Source organism: Schistocerca piceifrons, chromosome 1 (genome assembly GCF_021461385.2).
Source record: "Schistocerca piceifrons isolate TAMUIC-IGC-003096 chromosome 1, iqSchPice1.1, whole genome shotgun sequence".
In the NCBI taxonomy this organism is placed as follows: Eukaryota; Metazoa; Arthropoda; class Insecta; order Orthoptera; family Acrididae; genus Schistocerca; species Schistocerca piceifrons.
The window spans coordinates 341,406,970-341,427,095 of NC_060138.1; the positions used below are offsets into that span (position 1 = coordinate 341,406,970).

The 20,126-nt window shown below is 38.7% G+C and overlaps 1 protein-coding gene across 1 annotated transcript in view; it reads right to left on the reverse strand.

The window, feature by feature from the left end:
- Positions 1 to 366: 366 nt before the first annotated feature.
- LOC124801786 (serine/threonine-protein phosphatase 6 regulatory ankyrin repeat subunit A-like) overlaps positions 367 to 20,126 on the reverse strand; it is a 36,189-nt gene continuing 16,429 nt past the window's right edge. Inside the window, exon 4 of the mRNA XM_047263100.1 lies at positions 367 to 1,749. Within this exon, the coding sequence (XP_047119056.1) occupies positions 1,486 to 1,749 (264 nt within the window). The 3' untranslated portion in view covers positions 367 to 1,485. The remainder of the gene's footprint in view (positions 1,750 to 20,126) is intronic.

Sequence of the window (20,126 nt, forward strand, 5' to 3'; positions counted from 1 at the left end):
GCTCTCTGCAGCCACGCACACACAGACCTCATAGCCTCCACGCTTACCTATGCTCTGCCTCTATGCATGGTAGTACCATCCTACGTGACGCGGGCTATAGCTAGTGTTGTCTTAAGTAGCTTTAAACTGATCATTGTGATCAGCAGAAAAAATCAGCAATAGCAGCAGAAAAAAAAAAGTACCGATATTACATTGAAAAACATCATTTTTACAAGGGAACATCCAAGCAGCAGAACGAACAGCAGAATTCTGGAGTAGTTTTTGTTAAATAAATTTGTACATCTTTCATGCTTTTCTTACCTTCTTTTTTATCACTTTGCTTCCTGTGACAATGCAATAAAAACATGTAAACAAATCCCATAAAATTTTCCACCCTCCAGGCCTCGAAAGGTGTAGCCAACAACATTGTTCCATTACTTCAAAGGAAACTACTGTAAATACACAACACATCCAACATGCTACATACGTAACGGGAGTATCCAGTATGGTCAGATGTGACTTGATGGCAGCATGCAAAGAGGAAAAGAATGGCCAATCTTTCCGTATACAGAGCTTCATCTTGCTAAGCTGGTGTTATTTAAAAAGACTTGTTGTCTGGTAGAAATGGATAATTTAGTGCAAACTTCCTGTAAAATGCCCAGTGGAAAAGTGACTTTTGCTTTTAAATTGTATGTGTAAATGTAAGCAACTGTGGGTTGTTTTACAGCTCTCCATACTCTACGAACTCAAGTGAAGAACCATCTGTTGATGAAAAATTCAACTCTTCTGGCAATAACATTACATTATTATTTTCATAAAAATGGAATCCCATGTCTTTTCACATCTTTTTTAAAAAGGAAAAACACACAGCTGACAATAACATTCCAATTTCCGTTTCCTGATGTGTTCTGCTGTCACTTTTTAATTCAACCAGTAAAACAACTATGTCCCTCACATTTGTGCTTATTCAGTTACATAAATTTCACAATTGCTTATCTATTAGCCAAATATATGTGTGTGTTCTCCTGCTGCCACTTGGTGAGTAAATTTTTTATCTATCCAATTACATTATGTTTTCAAATATGTTTTCTGTTTTTTAGCTGTGGTAATGACCTGATATTGACTATTGTAGTCTCCAATTTTCATATTCTAGTCTCCAATGTTCATATTCTTGAGTACGGGATAGCTTCTGTAATTTTTCTGTTTACTGTTTCTCACAAAAGATATTTTATATCACACATTTGCCAAAGAAAGTTATGATTCTGTAACAGCAACTGTACCATTTACATATTTCCCAGATACAATATTTTGCTATGTTGTCATCCAGTACACAACACACTGATTTACTAGTCAATTCTCTTCCTCCTCTTTCCAATACCATTCACCTGATATCAGTTAAATAATCATAAAAATACTTATTGATAAAGTCACTACATAGTGAAAAATTACACATTTTTCTCTCTGCTTCACATAACAGCAATGTAAGACAGTAATTATCATTTTTATTTATATAAATTGTATACAACTCTTAATTGATGAAAATCTGAATATAACATCCATCATCATCTTAGTTAACAAAAACTCTGCATGAACTTGACACTTACCAGCTGCCCTTTTCAGGACTTCCATACATTCTGTATGTTCACATTTCTCAGCAATATCCAGGGCTGTTAGGCCACTGCTGTCTGTTGCCACCACATCTGCGCCATGTGCTAGGAGATGTTTAATATTATTGACATACCCATGCTCAGCACTGATATGCAGAGGGACCTATAAACACATATATACAGTCTTTCAAAGCAAGGTAAGAAACTTGAAATCATTGAGTTTAAATAAAGTTATAATATTTATTCTGACTGCTGCAATTGGTAATATGCCGTGCCGATTTCTGGAAAAAAGTGAAGTGGTACTGGAGTGACCAGCTTCCAATGTCTAACATTTGGAAATTATTTCAGTAAGAAATTACATCATGCTTTTAACGTGTACCTTAATGTAAGCAAATAATTCAGATTCATGTACATTATCTAGAATTAAGGTGAAAAGAAATGCCTTGCAGATGAATCTGATTGTTTAAATCAGATCCCAAATCAGCATCGAAATATCTCTAACATATTTCTCCTGTTTCTGCTCCTTCCTTTTGTGCCTCTTATCAGATATCTTCCATTCAGGAACCATGTCTCCACAAAGAGTCAGGTTGAACAGTTGTGAAGGAGTTCCTGCATCGCAGTATTGACTGTGCCTTCAGCTGTCATGCATTCTGTTTCAACGACATCTAGGGAAATATCAACTGGTTCCAACATATCCAGGGAGCATTGCTCAAATATCAATAATCATTTAAGACAATTGGCTGATTGTTGAATTTGCATCAAGTATCACAGAAATTTTGCTATACAATTCAATTATTTTTTGAAGACTCTGGATTTCATGTCTGCAGCAGCATGACTTAGTATGTTGACACAGGTGAACTTGGAATGAAGAGCACGACCCATGTGCACTTCATTTAAATTCTGAACATCAATTTCTTACTCAAAATCATCTAACGGGTGATTTGCTTTGGCAACTTTTTAGACAGTTCTGAAAACATTAACTGCTTCTTATCTGTCTCTCTCCAATGCTTTAACACAAGTTCTAAAGACTTTTCACTTGCTATAGATAATATTTACAAAGCAGCTTTATGGGCTGAACTTTATGTTTAAAGATATTCTTTCACAGGGACATCATCTGGTTTATTTTCCTTTCTCCACAGCATGACACAAACTGTTGAACACTGCTATGAAATATTAATTCCTCATATACTCCTCCTGGACCCAGTGTCCCAAATTTCTTACAACTTTTGCAAGGTAGTTTCTTGTTTTTTGCTATCTACGACTCATTCTCATTAAAGAAACATTTCCTGTTCTACTCTCAAACAGCCAGGAGGATCACAAACAACACTATTTACAGAAGCAGGCCTGTAAGTGAATGGCAAATTTTCAGTACATGCACTTTCATTTACATTCTTTTCCTCTGTCATTTTCATCACCACCCTCAGAGAACTTCATCTTTTTATTTGTGCTTAATCTTACGATTTATTTCGACTCAAATTGTAACAGGATTCCACACTTTGCCTTAACTTCATCGACACTGAGTATGGAAGTGAACAAACATCACTGTATAACAATGAAAGAAGTGCCTTCTCAAGATGTATTTTAATATCTGATCATATAAGACTATAATTTATGTCCATGATTCTTAACATTCACATGTGGATCGATTTCAGTAATATTCTAGCCATGTTTGAAAAGGCCATGAGATTGGCTGCTGTTACCTAAAAGGAATTTAACATGTCCCAGGTACAGATTAAATCTGATATCACTAACTGATTTCACTAATAATGCCACTAATGTATGATTTTTTTGCTTTTTAATACAAATAAAATGTAGCTTGTTCTCCCCTCACAGGAAGCAAAAGCAAAAAGGTAGTGGTAATACATGTAGGCATACAACACTATTAGGGAACAATTTAGAAAAATCAAAGCTTCAAAAACTGAAAACTATTAACTTCAATAACAAGTATCAAAATCTTAGAATGACACAAGATATTAACGATTGAGACTGCATTAGTTACAATGTTCCAGACTCTACATTTATTACACAAGAGAAAAATAAAAGATGAAAGTAAACTGAAAAAAGAAGGACAAAAGATTAGCAATTAACAGCCTTTCAATGATGAAATTTCTAGAGCTGGAGCACAAGCTCAAATTGGAGAAGGGGAGCACAAGCTCAAATTGGAGAAGGCAGGGGTAGGAAAGTGCACTTGTGCTTTTCAAATGCACCACTCCTCTAAAATTTTACTTAAGCCATTTAGGGAAACCGTGGAAAACCTAAATCTGCAATGCCAGATCTGAATCTGGGCCCCAGTCCTCCTGAATATGAGACCAGTGTCTTAGCAATGTGCCAGCTTGGTATGCAACAGACAAGTCGCAGACTTGGAAACTAAATGTCAAGACTGGAAATAATGAAATCAGACACATCCAAAAGAACAGACACCTTGCATTCATATAATTGGTTCACCTAGATGGGCAATGGATGCACGTTCTTCAGTGCAGATGCAAAAGTACGTCTGACCTCCTGCGGGAATCTCAGAGTAGCGAACATGGGAGAAATGGACAGGGACTGTGGATAGATGGTGCTCGGTGGGAATGTGGGTCGGCAGTGAGGCATGCCAAGATAGTCCACGCAGTTGCGATGAACATTGTGTCTAGGTGGCACACTGGTTAATGCACCTGTCTAGTAAGGAGGAGACCCCTGGTTCGAATCCCAGTCCAGCACACATTTTCACTTGTTGCTGCTGATTCCAATTTTCCAATGCGTGTGACATTAGTAATCCCTTCCATTTCCCGTGCTTTCTGCCCCCTCCCCCTTCAATTTACATATAAAGTACTATTTGGCAAAGCAAAATGATTACACGGTCAGGTTTGCAGCACCATTGTGTTTATGTCCAAGAAGTGTGGAAGGGAGGGAGTAATGATGTACACTCCAGTAATATTAAAAGTGCAGCACTGTGACACGCTACATATCTGTATGTGCCACTGAATGAAGTATCTGTTTACAACATGAGCAGAAACAGAACATACAGTTTATCTCACCTTGGCTGCTCACAATGCTTCGGTGGCATTATCCGTAAAATTACCTTCTCCACTGACACTGCTATCTTCATCAGCCATATCTGTTCAATTCATCATATGCTGCTTCAGTCATGGATGATAACGCCGACCCTTTGTTCAAAGCTATGCCACCTGATTTTATTACATTTTCAGTTTTTTCTCCTCTCAAAGTACCTCTGCCCCAGAAGTCAGCACACACTATTTTGGTATGATACACAGCCTTTCAATTCTTATAATGTCACAAAATTAATTAAATGTTAATGTCACAGAAGTGTGAGCAAACTGCTGTGTGATGTAATGATTAGTGTTTTTAGTTATTAATGCCAAAGTCCTAGCTCAAATCCCTGTAATGAACTCAAATTTTTCTCTGGTTGAAAGATCTGGAAGGAGACCCACTCAGCATTGTGAGGCCAACTGAAAAGCCGCTTTTATATAAAAAGCAGCACAACTGATGCCCAAGTCGTTGAAGTACCGTTACATGAAACAGTTTACATCAGGCTAGATGGCACATGACATTTATTACGTAGCAGTAAAAGCATCAGCTGTTAGTCTCCCATGTATTGATGACTTATTGACTAATCCATTGTTAAGTATGGGACTGTTGGAAGCCAGTGAAGGCACTCCAAGACAGGAAAGAGAGACAAGATGCAGAGGGCAGGTGGAAATTGTAGCGTTTAGATTTCAGGAGGTAAACAGTAATGGGAGAGACATCTGGACTTGCAGAGACTCCAGGCAGCTGTTCCAGGACAGTAATTTCAGTTCAGAGAATTAATTGGTTAAGTGTCACAGTAAATGGCAATCTCAAAATGGCACATTTTAGCATACGCAGCAAGCTTGTACTTACTCCTGAGAACAGCAGTGCCAGTGGATTCACACAAGTGAGGCAGGAAATGAATTAAACTGCTGGAACTGTAGTGCCTACCCCTGAGAAACAGTCTTCGCTCGTAGGTGGGCCAAAGCAATGTAAAACACTGTTGTTGCTAGCATTTTAGGAAGAGTAGTGAGGTTTAGTTTCTAGTTTAACACTGTTTCTACAAAACATAAGAGTTTGTTAGCGTAGAGGCCAGGAACATTCCTACCCATAGAGTAGGAGAAGGGAAAGCATCTGAGGGTGGTTGGCCACAGCATCAGGGAGGTGCAGAGCCACATGTCAGACTGGTTGATGTTTATAAAGCGCCAGTGAATTTGCGCACTGATGATTGATAGAGAGAACTGTCTGTCATAATTATCCTTTAAAAACTCTTGTTTTTATTCAAAAGAATGCTTAGTCAGACTGTCAGGACATCAACTCTGTGTTCCTCAACAAGTCCGTTTTCTCACTTGGAGTGCCCCCTCAAATGTTTGTACCTTATGATGATTGTAATGACTACTGTTTCTGTTAGATCTCAACCCACGGATTCAGATACTGACATCTGTTGTGCCAAAAGTCAAATTATTTGCTTTTTCTAATGCTTAGACATAGCCTTCAGTGCACTAGTTAGTACGAATGCAATAAGTACGTATATTTCAGACCTTTGACTTATTTAAACTTGTGTAAAGTATTCTTATAATTACTTGCCATCATGGGAAGCTTTTTACCTTCCTGCTTTTACTCTAACTGCTCAGTAACTGCAGACTGACCTGCAATCCCCTTTAAGTTCTCAAAGTCTTCCTCTATCCTATGCCACAACAAGACATACCAGGGCAAGACATATGTAAACAATTTATGGAGCAAGGTGAGGGGTAGTTTATGTGATTTTTGAGATCGATGGGTAGTTCACATATATTCAGACCGAGCCCAATGTCATGACTGGACTGATATAATTGAAACTCTATTAAAAGCATCACATGCACTCCAGTGAGAACAGATGCAGCAAGAAGAGTAGAAGGAAGAATCAGATGTCCGGACAATGGAAAATGCGGCCAGGGCAGACCATCTTCACGACTGCACGACGTCATGGAAGGCATGGGAATGGCTGAGCAACAATGTACTGGAACAGGGGCCTTAGTCCTGAGAGGCCGCCACGGCAACAGCTCAGCTGTGATGGCAGCAGAGGCAGCGCAGTCCTGAGGGCGCAAGGCATCTTTGTGAGTTCCAGCAATGTCCACGCAAACTACATGCAGTGACCAGCAACTCAGCAGGCAATGGCCCTGCACAGGAGAGCAAAGCAACGCTGTGGGAGTTGTGCAGTCACGTCCCTCATAGCACAGCATACCCGCAATGACACACACTCAGTGGCTATGAAATTTCTGCTTGTCTCTGTACAACTCTTCAGTAGACAAAGTAAGTCACAGCCTCATCTGACATTACAAATGCCAGGGATGGAGCAGCAGATAACATTAACATCAGTGATGCCCTTAAACTTATTCTCCAGGATTTCAATGGTACAAAATCTGCATTCAATGAATTTATAAACACTTTGGACATTGCTTTTGAACTAGTGCATGAAGTGGACCATCCAATACATTAAAATTTGTAAATACCCATATTGGGGTCCTACATGGAGTAAAGTACTCACGGATAGAAGTAAAAAATTGTTCAAAAATTATGCATGTACCTTGGACTTCTATGCCTTTAAAAAGGGTTCCAGTAAACAATCAAAGAGAGAATCAATTGCAGACTGAGAAAGTAAAGTAGATTTGCTTCAACATCAATTTTGTGAGGCTGCCCATGGTGCAATGCCAGAGTAAGAAACTGGCAAGATTTTTGGCATAAGTGGGAGTATTAAGCAGAGCAGTAGTCATTCAGAGAATCTTTGATGAGCACATAAAGTATAATCGGCTCATGCGAGTAGAGAATCAGAGACTTCAAAAACAGTCAGAGTCCCTCTAAGAAAGTGAAGCCAATTGTGTGTTTCAAGTGCCACAGGCTAGGGCACATGGCTAGTGAGTGTACCAACAACATGTGTTATTCTGTGAAAAACAAGAAGCAGGGTAATGACAGCAAAGCATAAGATTAGTTGCCTTATGCTGAACTGGGAAAAATATTTGAAGTTGACAGTGAAAATAAAAATGAGTTTGCAGTGCTGACAGCTGTTTTAGATCTAGGAATAGCTCAGGCACTACAAGTGAAACACAAGTTTCACTGGCAGGAGAGGAACTGGATATTCCCTTTGCCAGTTCAACTGATAGACTTCTTCACGAAGTATTGCATAGTAATTAATTACGGCAAAGTAAAACCTGTGGTTCAGGGCCAAGCCAGTTAAACTATGTACAGGGATAAAAATGCTGGGTGCAAGTACACAGGGGTGGAGGCTTAGAAAGCCACAAACATGTTTTTAAACTGTGAAGTGTGTATGCACTAGAGTTAATATTTCTCTGAATCACACAGAGGTGACAGTAAACAAAAGTAAGCCAAAGAAATGGCTAAGTAAACAAGGTACTCGTATATCGGTAGGCAGACGTGTCACCAACAAGAAATGAAAGCTGCAGAGCCTAAGGAAGATCATATGGCTAAAATAAAAAGTTAGGTCCTCATGACGAGAGGATTTTGAGGATAAAGGGTGCGGATGTTGCAGGAAGGCACGCACCAACCAGAAATACTGGCGAGAGTATGAGAAAGCTCTCGTTTGATTGCTGTGTTAATACATGAGAGGAGGTGGTTTCTATTAAGATGCCTCAAATTAAAGTGGCAGAAGTTCCGCAATTTAACACAAGTCTAAAGCAGACTGTATGTAAGGTAAATTAACTCTGGAGTGAGAAAAAAGTCGAGTGACGCCAAGCAAGAGCACATGTTCCAAGTGCTAAAAGAGAAGTTTTTCAACCTCCCTGTATTACTGTACCCCGATTTTTGTAAAAAGTTTATAATCCTGACTGACACAAGCAATTGGCACTGTTCTTAGACAAGGGGAGGTAGGTAAAGACCTCGTTGCATACACATCCAGAACTCTGAACAATGCTGAATAAACTTATAGCACAACTGAAAAAGAGTTATCAGCCATAGTTTGGGCAGTCCAACATTTCAGCTTGTATGTGTTTGGCCATAAGTTTACCATGTGTACAGATCGTAAACCACTGCAGTGGCTCACAAATATTAGCAATCTGTCCTTACATTTAAAGTGGCTCACAAATATTAGCAATCTGTCCTTACATTTAAAGAAGTTCAGACTAAAATCAGAGGAGTGTGATTGCAAAATTGTACACAAAAAGAGCAAAAATGTGCAGGTAGCTGATGCACTGGTTAGAATAAGGGAGATACAGTCAGCTGATGCCAAAACTGGGGAAAATGAAAGGCAGGAAAAGTCAACAGTCAAGGAAAATGAATGGCAGGAGATTACTGCTGAAGAAAAAGTGGAAATTTTGCGGCAATTCCATGATGCACCCATAGATGGTCATCACGGAATCACAAGAACATAAATTTAAAAAAAAAATTTAAAAAAGATGACATAAATACCGTTGGTTGCACCACCAACATCAAGGGGTATTTAGTAAATGTGATATTGATATTGTCGGTCCATTGATGGTAAAACATAGAAATAATAAGTACATAGTAACACTAAAGGATGCTGCAACAAAGTCCATAGTAGCAGAACTGATATAAAAGCAGGGTTCAGGTACAGTGGCTCATATCCTTGAGGAAATAATCATTTTGAGATGTGGGAAACTGTCGGTAATACTGAGTGACACTACAGAAAGCGAGCAGATTGTAAAAGACTGGTAGGCTACACACTACTTCTTACAATCTCCAGTCAAATGGAGCATTGGAAAGAGTACATACAAATACAGTGGAATTTCTGAGTCATTGCATCAACAGGGTGCAATCAGATTGCAACCAACGGTTCCAATTTGTGGTATTTGTGTATAATACCACTCCCCAGAGCATAAAAAATTAAACATCACAAGTTGTTTTTCAGCACACAATGTAACATACTGTGTGCATTGCAAAGAGGTGCCACAGGTGTCAGTTATAATTACAACATTACGTACTTGAATTTAAAGAGATCAGACAGATGCGCCAATGTGCCATGGATTATCACAAACAGTGTAAAGAGAACAATTAGGAGTACTATGATAGAGATCAGAATTCAAAAGATTTTAAAACAGGTGATCAAGTTCTATTATACAATGAAAGAGTTAGAAGGGGCAGAAAGCATAAGCTAGATACACAGCGACACTGTGGTAAGGCCAAAAAAGCTGAAATGTGGTCATTAGTTGAAAGAGAAACAAATTTTTAATGGTGCATGCCAATAGATTAAAGGAGTTCTACTAAAATAGAAGTTTTATTTGAATGTCAGATGAAGAAACTGACGAGTGTGTTGCATCTGATGAACTGTATTGCAGCGGTGTAGACCATTGGACAATATCAGGGTTTTGGCAAAGATAAGTTTCCTTTGTCACCAGGCTTATGTTACAATAGTTACAGCAAAGTACAAATTTATAGTGTGAAATGGAAAATCTGTAGCTATGCTCACTTCAGGGAGCTTCATGGAAAATCTAATAAGGCAGAGAGACTGACACATTTATCTGTAGGTTATTTTTAAAAAAGTTAACAAGTCTGGGAATAAGTGAGCAAGAAAGTACAACCATAGAACAAACCTTAGAATGGCATGTGATAAATATCAAGACTTTGCAAGATCTAACTGGACTATTAACAAAACGTGAAACACAGAGGAAATGAGGTGTCTTAAATTTCATGGGGGAAATTAGTAAAATGTTGTCTGGGATATTAGGTACACAGGATGCCTTACATTTCAATTCAAATATTGATTTAATTGAAAATGAAAAGAGGTAACTGCTTAAGTTGACCAAAGAGCAAGTAACAGTCAAAGCAACTTTAAAAAGTTTGAGTCACACAGTAGCTAACCTTCATGGTAACAAGGAAATCACTGTCAAGACTGTGGAAAGGCTTCATGGATACTTGAATGAATTTGCTAATAGCACTGATCAGATGATACAGTTTTTAAGCTGTGATCACTACTTTCAATGAACAGTTAATACAATTGGTATCAATACATAATGAGTCAGAGCAAATGCACAGAAAGAAACACTGGGACCTCACTTAATAATTCAGTACAAATAGTTAAATACTTGCATTTTATTTGGAATGACATTACAGACAAGGAGTCCCAAATTGCTCTAACAGAACAGGGTGGACACCAGTTGTTATGCATAAGTGAGGTTGATAGGTGTTTATGTCTGGTCATATATTAAGCTGTGTACTGAATGTCCCATTAGTGGAAAATTAAGGGTTTCATTTGTACAGAGAACTACCCATACCTTCCAAAACTGAAGGAAGTCAAAATATATTCATGTACACACAACCACAGAGAGATTATATGTTAACAGACAAGCCAAAGCAGTATCATGAAAAACTGAGCAACAACTAACTGATGTGTAAAGAGATAGATCACAGTCACAAAATTTGCAAGCAAAAGTTTATTTTAATGTCCACTTATGATCATTAACCATGTGAAGCTACAATGGTTCAACTAGTATGAGAAATTCCCAAGGACTGCATTAAGAAGTTTGCAAAATTATATGATAGTATTTGGACTCCCCTGAGTCAGGAACAATGGTTATTCATTGCCCCGAAAGGGGTAGGCTTGACAATTCTGTGTAATAACGACAAGCCAAAAGATGTACAGGCTAAAGATATATGGAAACTTACATTTTATGGCAAATGTAAAGAATATGGAACACAAGTGTTCATATAGTCTAAACAAATAAAAATAATTAATGTGATCAATGAGGATATAGTTCTTGTTGTGGCAAGAGCGCCAATCCATTATGAGAGGAAGCCGAAAGGCACGCGTTTAAGCTCACGCAGGCTGGCGTGAGGTCTGGAAAATGACAAGGAATTGAGACTAGCAAAAAAAAGGTACGTAGCTTCTGGAATACTTAACTTTAATCCATAATTGGTGAACATCGGTCTGACGGTACATGCATCACAAGATAAATAGCAAATGATAATGGCGCCTTGCTAGGTCGTAGCAAATGACGTAGCTGAAGGCTATGCTAACTATCGTCTCGGCAAATGAGAGCATAATTTGTCAGTGAACCATCGCTAGCAAAGTCGGCTGTACAACTGGGGCGAGTGCTAGGACGTCTCTCTAGACCTGCCGTGTGGCGGCGCTCGGTCTGCCATCACTGATAGTGGTGACACGCGGGTCCGACATATACTAACGGACCGCGGCCGATTTAAAGGTTACCACCTAGCAAGTGTGGTGTCTGGCGGTGACACCACAGTTCTGGCTCTAAACATGTAGACTGACTGCTGCTGTATAATAAACAAGGAATGGAGGAACATTTCTGAGTTGAAGTTGGACACGCCAATTAAGCATGTAATATAACAATACAGCTTAACATTTTGGTCCAAGCTGCCAGTGTTGGTAGTAGTGTGTGCAAGATATGCCTGCTTGTGTGAATGAATGTTGTGTTTTTCTGTTTCTGATGAAGGCTGTGGCTGAAGGCTTATATGTGTCTTAATTGTGTCTGTCTGCAACATAAAGGGTCATCTTTATGGTAAGTAGCAATCTATCTTCCCTATATTGTTAATATGACCTTAGTGTAGCAGCTCATAAAATAGCAGAAACAGAGGAGGAAACAGCTTTCCAAGAGCAGCATATTTACTCAGAAATGTCTTGGAATCACAATTTGTTTCTGTCTCACACACATGTTGTACTTCATTGAAAGACACTTTCAGTTGTGCCTGTCTCTAGCATAAGATGTCTTCCTTATGGTAAGTAGCAATCTATCTTTTTCTACATTGCAAATAAATATTGATGTGTAAATGCACAGGTGACATAAAATACTGCTGTGCACAGGTGACATAAAATACTGCTGTGCATATGTATTGTGAGAAACATTTTAACCAATGATTTATATTGAGGTTTCTGTGTGTTTCTAAGTGCAGTGAAAAATGAAATGAAGTTTTATGCTGATGTTTAAATGAGCAAGCAAAAGTGAAGTGAAATATTAACTGTGCTAAGTGCAAAATGTAAAGAGAACTAAACTGATTACAAGAATGCATATGTCACATTTAGGGCTGAGATGATCTAACCACAACAGAAGTCAGATTGCAAATTTATTGTCAATTGACTGTCAAAAAATTTTTCCTATGAGGACAAATGACATCTTTGCATCATTTTGTTAGTACAGTAAACTCCCGTTTATCCGAAATGATCGGGACGACAACCGGTTCGAATAACGAAAATTTCAGATAAACCGAAGTCCCCTTTTTCACACATTAAACACCCCAAATTGCATCAATACCATGAAATATGATTGTAAAATGTGCATAGGGTGTGTAGAAAGTTATTGATATGGTTGTGAATAAGCCTGCATGTTTTTAACTGAAAAAAATTGTGTTAACATGTTAAAAAGGTGCCAAAGTATGAATGAAAACTCTAAGCTTTTAAATGCTGAATAACGAAGCAAGTTTATTTTGTGTTCTTACAGAAAAAGTCCGACTTATTTGGCAGCAGGAAAAAACAGAAGTTTTAATTTTACAACCTACTGTTCTGAATAAAAAATAAACTATTGTACAAAATTAAGAAACAAATCTAGAGATTACTCAAAGGAATGAAAAGTTTGTCTAGAGGAACTTTAAAGTAAAAACAAATAACTTTTAACTTATGGGCAATTAAGTTCTAGGACGCTTCATTAGAATTTACTTTTCAGTAAAAAAGTCTATAATTGTTTTCTGTTTTTTGGCATGAGAAGCTTTTGTTGCAGCAATATATCTCCAACATTGGAAACAAACGAATTTGGGATAAGTCGCCTCCTCCTGTTGGCAGATGTACCCCAGGGTGGTTTGGATCGCTTTGTAGCCAACTGTGTGAGGAATCTTTTTCTCTGCTTCATCATTAGAGACATATTCTTCTGACGCTTTCTGATTGGTCGCAACTTGGACGATTTCTTCCTCAATCAAATCAAAAAATTTGTTTTCCATCCACTCTTCAACATCTTCGAAGATTTCGTCTTCACAACCCAGTAGCTTCTCCAGTAAATTCACCAAAATTACATCATTTTCATCTGTTTCTGGCACGTCAGCTTGAGTTAGTGTTGCCTTCTTCTTCCCACCACTGATGAGTTGCCTTATGACCTAAGAGTTTTCCCCATGCCCTAAAGAGAGAACTCGGAGGAATTAGATTCCAAGCTTCAGCAATCCAATGGATCGATTTTTTTAAGAGCTTGTACAAAATCTTTTTCAGCATCAATCGCACCGATTAAGAATTCCAGCAGCTTGCATCTGTAATGTTTTTTCATTGCCTCAAGAACATCTTTATCCATCGTAGAGATGTGACATTTGGTGAGAGAAACACAGCTTTCACAACCCCATTTGTAATCACCTGGGTGAGAAGGAGTGTTGACCACAACAAGTAGTGCTTTCCGAGGAAGTCTATTTTCCTCCATGTATTTTTCTACAGCTGGAACAAACTCTCCCTGGAACCACTCTTTGAAGATAGCACCGTTCAGCTATACCTTAGACTGACTCGTGTACCACAATGGCAAAGGTTTATCAGCTGGCTGCCATCTTAATGCTCTTGGCTTTTTGGATCTGCCAATTAAATTAGGGTGCAATTAATGATTGCCAGTGGCATTACTGCATGTGAGGACAGTAGCTCTTTCTTTGCTTTTTCTATATCCAGATGCCGTTTTTCTAGTTTAGAGACAATGGTTTCTGTTCACAACATTTTATAATTCAACCCGGTTTCATCACCGTTAATAAGTTGATCACCAGTATAACCACCTGTGTCAATGATTGTGTGCAGTTTCTTCTTAAAATCAGCAATAGTGGCTTCATCCCCGGATAATGATTTGTGCTGATGGCAATTTCATGAATGGCATGCCGCCTCTTGAACCAATCCAGCCAGCCATCACTTCTGAGGAATTCTTGCTCCTTTCCTTCAATCAGCTCATAAAAACTCTTCACTTTTTGACAAAGTACAGGACCTGAAACTGGCACACCTTTGTCTCTTATTTGTTTGTACCACAAAAACAAGGCCTCTTCTAACTGAGGATGTGCACCTTTTCTCATTGTTTTTTGAGATTTCACTGTGCTGCCTGACACTTGGACGGAAAAAATTTTTTCAAGTTATGATCGACTTGTCTTCCAATCAGTAATCGTATTCCTACCGATGTTCAAATCCACACAACCTTCGCAGGTCGCTCACCAGCATCAATTCTCTGGAAAGTGCAAAGCTTTTGTTCCAACCAGATCACATTCTTTTTTGTTTCACACTCGTAGTCATGTTCAGTGTTTTTTTTTGCTGACACTCGACTGATTCTCTTTTGGTTTTTGGCCATTTTTAAATCTGGACATTTTAAACCATGTAGCGTAAACGCGAAACATTAAATAGAAAACACACATATAAGACTTGACAACAGTCGAGGAGCACTAGACAAAGGTTTTGAATTTTGAAACCACACTGTGGCAGCCACCGCATGAAAACATTTGATACATCTATCCCCTCTCCCCTGTCCTATTCAAGACCATGCAGCAACACAACAGAGCATTGTACATTCACTATTAAATTGTTAAATGCTTGGCTTTGTCTGATGTACCAATACCAGGCAAAAAGTGTTTGCCACTGCACTCTCATTGTCGGTTTCAACAGGGCTGTTGTGCTGCATAGAGCAATACTGTATGTACTGTACATCCAGGGAGTTCCAGTAGATGGCAATGGCATGAAACCACACAATATGAAAAAGAAACACGCTAAAACTTCAACCAACACTCACACAAATTGACAACACTCAGACTTTTGACAAGTGCCAATGCACTGATTAGCAGTAGACTGCCGGAAAACACCAGCGAATGCATGGTTCCAGGCGCAAACAAGTTGTAACTTGTCAAGTGTCAGTCTAGGTAGCCAAAAGCGTAGCTGCACGATGCGTCAGACAGCACCAATGAGAGCAGCAAAAATTGGAAAAATTTGTTCGGATAAAGCAGATTTCGGATAAACGCAATTTGGATAAATGGGAGTTTACTGTATGTTCTCTCATCTGCAAATAATGACTTTCATGGTGGGAAATCTTAAAATAGGATGGATGGAACAGTTATTCTCATAGCTTTTTGCTTACATGGAAGTCCAGTTTGGTGCAGCAAAAGGTGTGAAGTTTTTGCAAAAATAGTATTTCCTTGTACTGTTCATAATAAATAAAATGCTGTTTAATAACACACTTGTCTGTATCATCAATGAAATATTTATTGTGTGCATTTTACTTATTCTCCTTTGGGGCAGATACTTGAATACTGTTCAATGCGCTCTCATTCCCTCCTTCCGTAATTTGCACACCGCTGACTTACTTATATCTGCTTGTAATCATTTGATTGCTCATTCCATTGCCTTCTCTGTCAGCACTAAAATACTTCTCTCATTCTCACTGTCAGTAAGATTAATGACATTAACAGCAGTTTGTCACAGTTTATTGTGAAGGTATTTTCCACTATCACTTTTAGCACCACACTGCAAGGTAATAACACACCCTAATTTGATCTGTAATATGACTGTAAATAGACCAACATAGCTCCTGCTATACTCAGGGAACCAGTTCATGTTGCAGAGTAATACCTGCAAAAGTAGGTCAAATGTACAGTGAAATTTAAGAAACGTTTTAGGGAAAATAAAAGATAGGCTCTCTGCTGACAGAGGAGGAGAGAAAAATCTAGAGAAGAAGACATATGATATGCTAAAAAAGAGAGAAAAAGGCAAAAACTGACTAGCACAGTATCAAAACAGTTAAAAAAAACAATTATAAAAAAAGGACAAAAAATAAAAAGGATACAAAATGGGCAATAAAAGGAATAGTATTTGCATATTAACAGATATACAGCACACTGTAATCAGGATGTACTCGTAAGATCAAGTATTTGCTTAATATTGTCACATAGAAGCACCAGAGTTTTCACTTCACAAACCTGAAGAAGTTGTGGCTCAAGTTTTTCTAGCATTGCACAGGATTGATAAATTTCCCCTTCTCCAAAAAAAAAAAATCACCAGGTTCTACAGGCTCTGAATTCCAAAAGAAAATTTCCATCACTTTCCTTGTGGATACAGCTTTAAAATTTTTTTTCTTAGGCTGTGCTGTCAATTGCCATTATTTTTTTATTTAAGTTTGAAGAAATCAGCCTACGTCATCACAGTTTTTTCTTTCAGTTTTGAAATGATGCAACAAATTGCTGGCTACTGTTTTCCTTGTAACTTTATTACTGCTAGTTGTCATCTGCGGTCCCTATCATGCTCAAAACCTTTGGAAACTCTTTATCAATAATGGTAACTACACTATGTTCAATGATGGAAAGCTCCAACATTTTTTAGCTGTTCTCCAACAGTCAATGCAAATGATATCTCATTATGGAGACTGTTTTTGGTGAAGTCACTAGAGAGCTTGGGCATTCACTGCACTTCTGATTAGCTGACATTCATACTGTTGCTTCCATTTAATGAAAAAACCCAGTGTCTGACTCTGCTGATATCCATTGTAGTAGCTCCCAACTTCACTCATTCATTTAAATCTGGGTTCTACCTGCAGAACAGAGTAATTTCATCAGAAACCAATGTGTGATTCACATACCAGCAGTGTCCATTTTCTCAAACCCTTCTTCGCTGCATTCTGTTGCAGGGAGATGCTTGTGCAAGGTTATTGTAAATGACTGAAGCAATTTCATAAAATCACTACATATGCATTAACTGATAATATTGTGAGAAAACTCGACACTCATATAGAAAGCTCAAGAAATTTTGCACAGTAGCAGCTGCACTTCAGATTTCTGCCATGAGAGTGCAGGAGTGAGCAGTTTGGCAAGATGGTGGCAGGCATCAAGAAAATTTATGTTGTCCTTGAAATGCATTAACATCAGTATGCCGCAATGGTGCAATGAAACTTCAGAATAAAGTTCAACAAATATGCACTAATTGCCAATTCCATTTGGCAATGATATGTACACTTTAAATTTTCAGTATACATCTGCAAGGGCAAATCAATGGGCTGACATACAGCAAGCGAAGAAATTGTTGACAGCATGCAGGAGAGTTTCGCATGAAGCCCACAGAAATTTATGAACAGAGCAAGCAGAGAGCTGAACATATCACTGCTGACCATCTGGAAAATCTTAAGGAAATTGAAATTGAAGCCTCCCGCTTGCAATTGCTACAAGCCCTGAATCCTGAAGACAAAATCAGATACTCTGGATTTTCAACACAGTTGTAGAAGTTTATGGAAGAGGATGAGTTTTGTGAGAAATTCATTTTCAATGATGAAGCAACATCTTTGTGACAGGCACAATGTGTGAATCTGGGGGACAGAGAATCCCAACACTATCATGCAGAACACTCAGGTTTCAACAAAAGTTAATGTGTTCTGTGCAGTCTCACAGCTTAAAGTTAGGGTCTATTTTTCTTCTGCTAAAAGATTGTTACAGGACATTTGTATCTGGACATGGTGGAAAACTGGCTCATGCCACAACTTGAGCCTGACATGTGGACCTCATCTACCAACAGGATGGTGCTCCACTCCACTTCGATCATGATGTTTGCGAATTCCTAAACAGGAAACTGAGAAATCGATTGATCGGTCAAGGTGGGTTGATGATCAGCAATTCATGTCAAGGCCTCTCGATCTACATCATCATCATCATCATCATCATCATCATCATCATTTAAGACTGATTATGCCTTTCAGCATTCAGTCTGGAGCATAGCCCCCTTATAAAATTCCTCCAAGATCCCCTATTCGGTGCTAACATTGGTGCCTCTTCTGATGTTAAACCTATTACTTTAAAATCATTCTTAACCGAATCCAGGTACCTTCTCCTTGGTCTGCCCCGACTCCTCCAACCCTCTACTGCTGAACCCATGAGTCTCTTGGGTAACCTTGCTTCTCCCATGCGTGTAACATGACCCCACCATCTAAGCCTGTTCGCCCAGATTGCTACATCTATAGAGTTCATTCCCAGTTTTTCTTTGATTTCCTCATTGTGGACACCCTCCTGCCATTGTTCCCATCTACTAGTACCTGCAATCATCCTAGCTACTTTCATATCTGTAACCTCAACCTTGTTGATAAGGTAACCTGAATCCACCCAGCTTTCGCTCCAATACAACAAAGTTGGTCGAAAGATTGAACGGTGCACAGATAACTTAGCCTTGGTACTGACTTCCTTCTTGCAGAAGAGAGTAGATCATAGCCGAGTGCTCACTGCATTAGCTTTGCTACACCTCGCTTCCAGTTCTTTCACTATGTCGCCATCCTGTGAGAATATGCATCCTAAGTACATGAAACCGTCCACCTGTTCTAACTTTGTTCCTCCTATTAGCACTCAATCCGTTTATATTTCTTTCCCACTGACATTACTTTCGTTTTGGAGATGCTAATCTTCATACCATAGTCCTTACATTTCTGATCTAGCTCTGAAATATTACATCGCAAACTTTCAATCGAATCTGCCATCACAACTAAGTCATCCGCATATGCAAGACTGCTTATTTTGTGTTCACATATCTTAATCTCACCCAGCCAGTCTATTGTTTTCAACATATGATCCATAAATAATATGAACAACAGTGGAGACAGGTTGCAGCCTTGTCTTACTCCTGAAACTACTCTGAACCATGAACTCAATTTACCGTCAACTCTAACTGCTGCCTGACTATCCATGTAAAGACCTTTAATTGCTTGCAAAAGTTTGCCTCCTATTCCATAATCTCGTAGAACAGACAATAACTTCTTCCTAGGAACCCGGTCATATGCCTTTTCTAGATCTATAAAGCATAGATACAATTCCCTGTTCCACTCACAACACTTCTCCATTATTTGCCGTAAGCTAAATATCTGGTCTTGACAACCTCTAAGAGGCCTAAACCCACACTGATTTTCATCCAATTGGTCCTCAACTAATACTCGCACTTTCCTTTCAACAATACCTGAGAAGATTTTACCCACAATACTGATTAAAGAGATACCTCTGTAGTTGTTACAATCTTTTCTGTTTCCATGTTTCAAGATTGGTGCGATTACTGCTTTTGTCCAGTCTGATGGCACCTGTCCCGACTCCCAGGCCATTTCAATTATCCTGTGTAGCCATTTAAGACCTGATATTCCACTGTATTTGATGAGTTTCAACTTAATTTCATCCACCCCAGCTGCTTTATTGCACTGCAATCTATTGACCATTTTCTCCACTTCCTCAAATGTGATCCTACTTCCATCATCATTCCTATCCCATTCTACCTCCAAATCTGAAACATTACTGATCGTATTTTCACCTACATTGAGCAACTCTTCAAAATATTCCCTCCATCTGCCCAAGGCATCCACAGGATTCACCAGCAGTTTTCCTGACCTGTCCAAAATACTTGTCATTTCCTTCTTACCTCCCTTTTGAAGACTGCTAATTACACTCCAGAATGGTTTTCCAGCAGCTTGACCCATTGTCTCCAACCTGTTTCCAAAGTCTTCCCAAGATTTCTTCTTTGATGCTGCAATTATCTGTTTGGCTTTGTTTCTTTCTTCAACATAACTTTCTCTGTCTACCTGAGTTCTAGTATGTAGCCATTTTTGATATGCCTCCTTTTTCCTT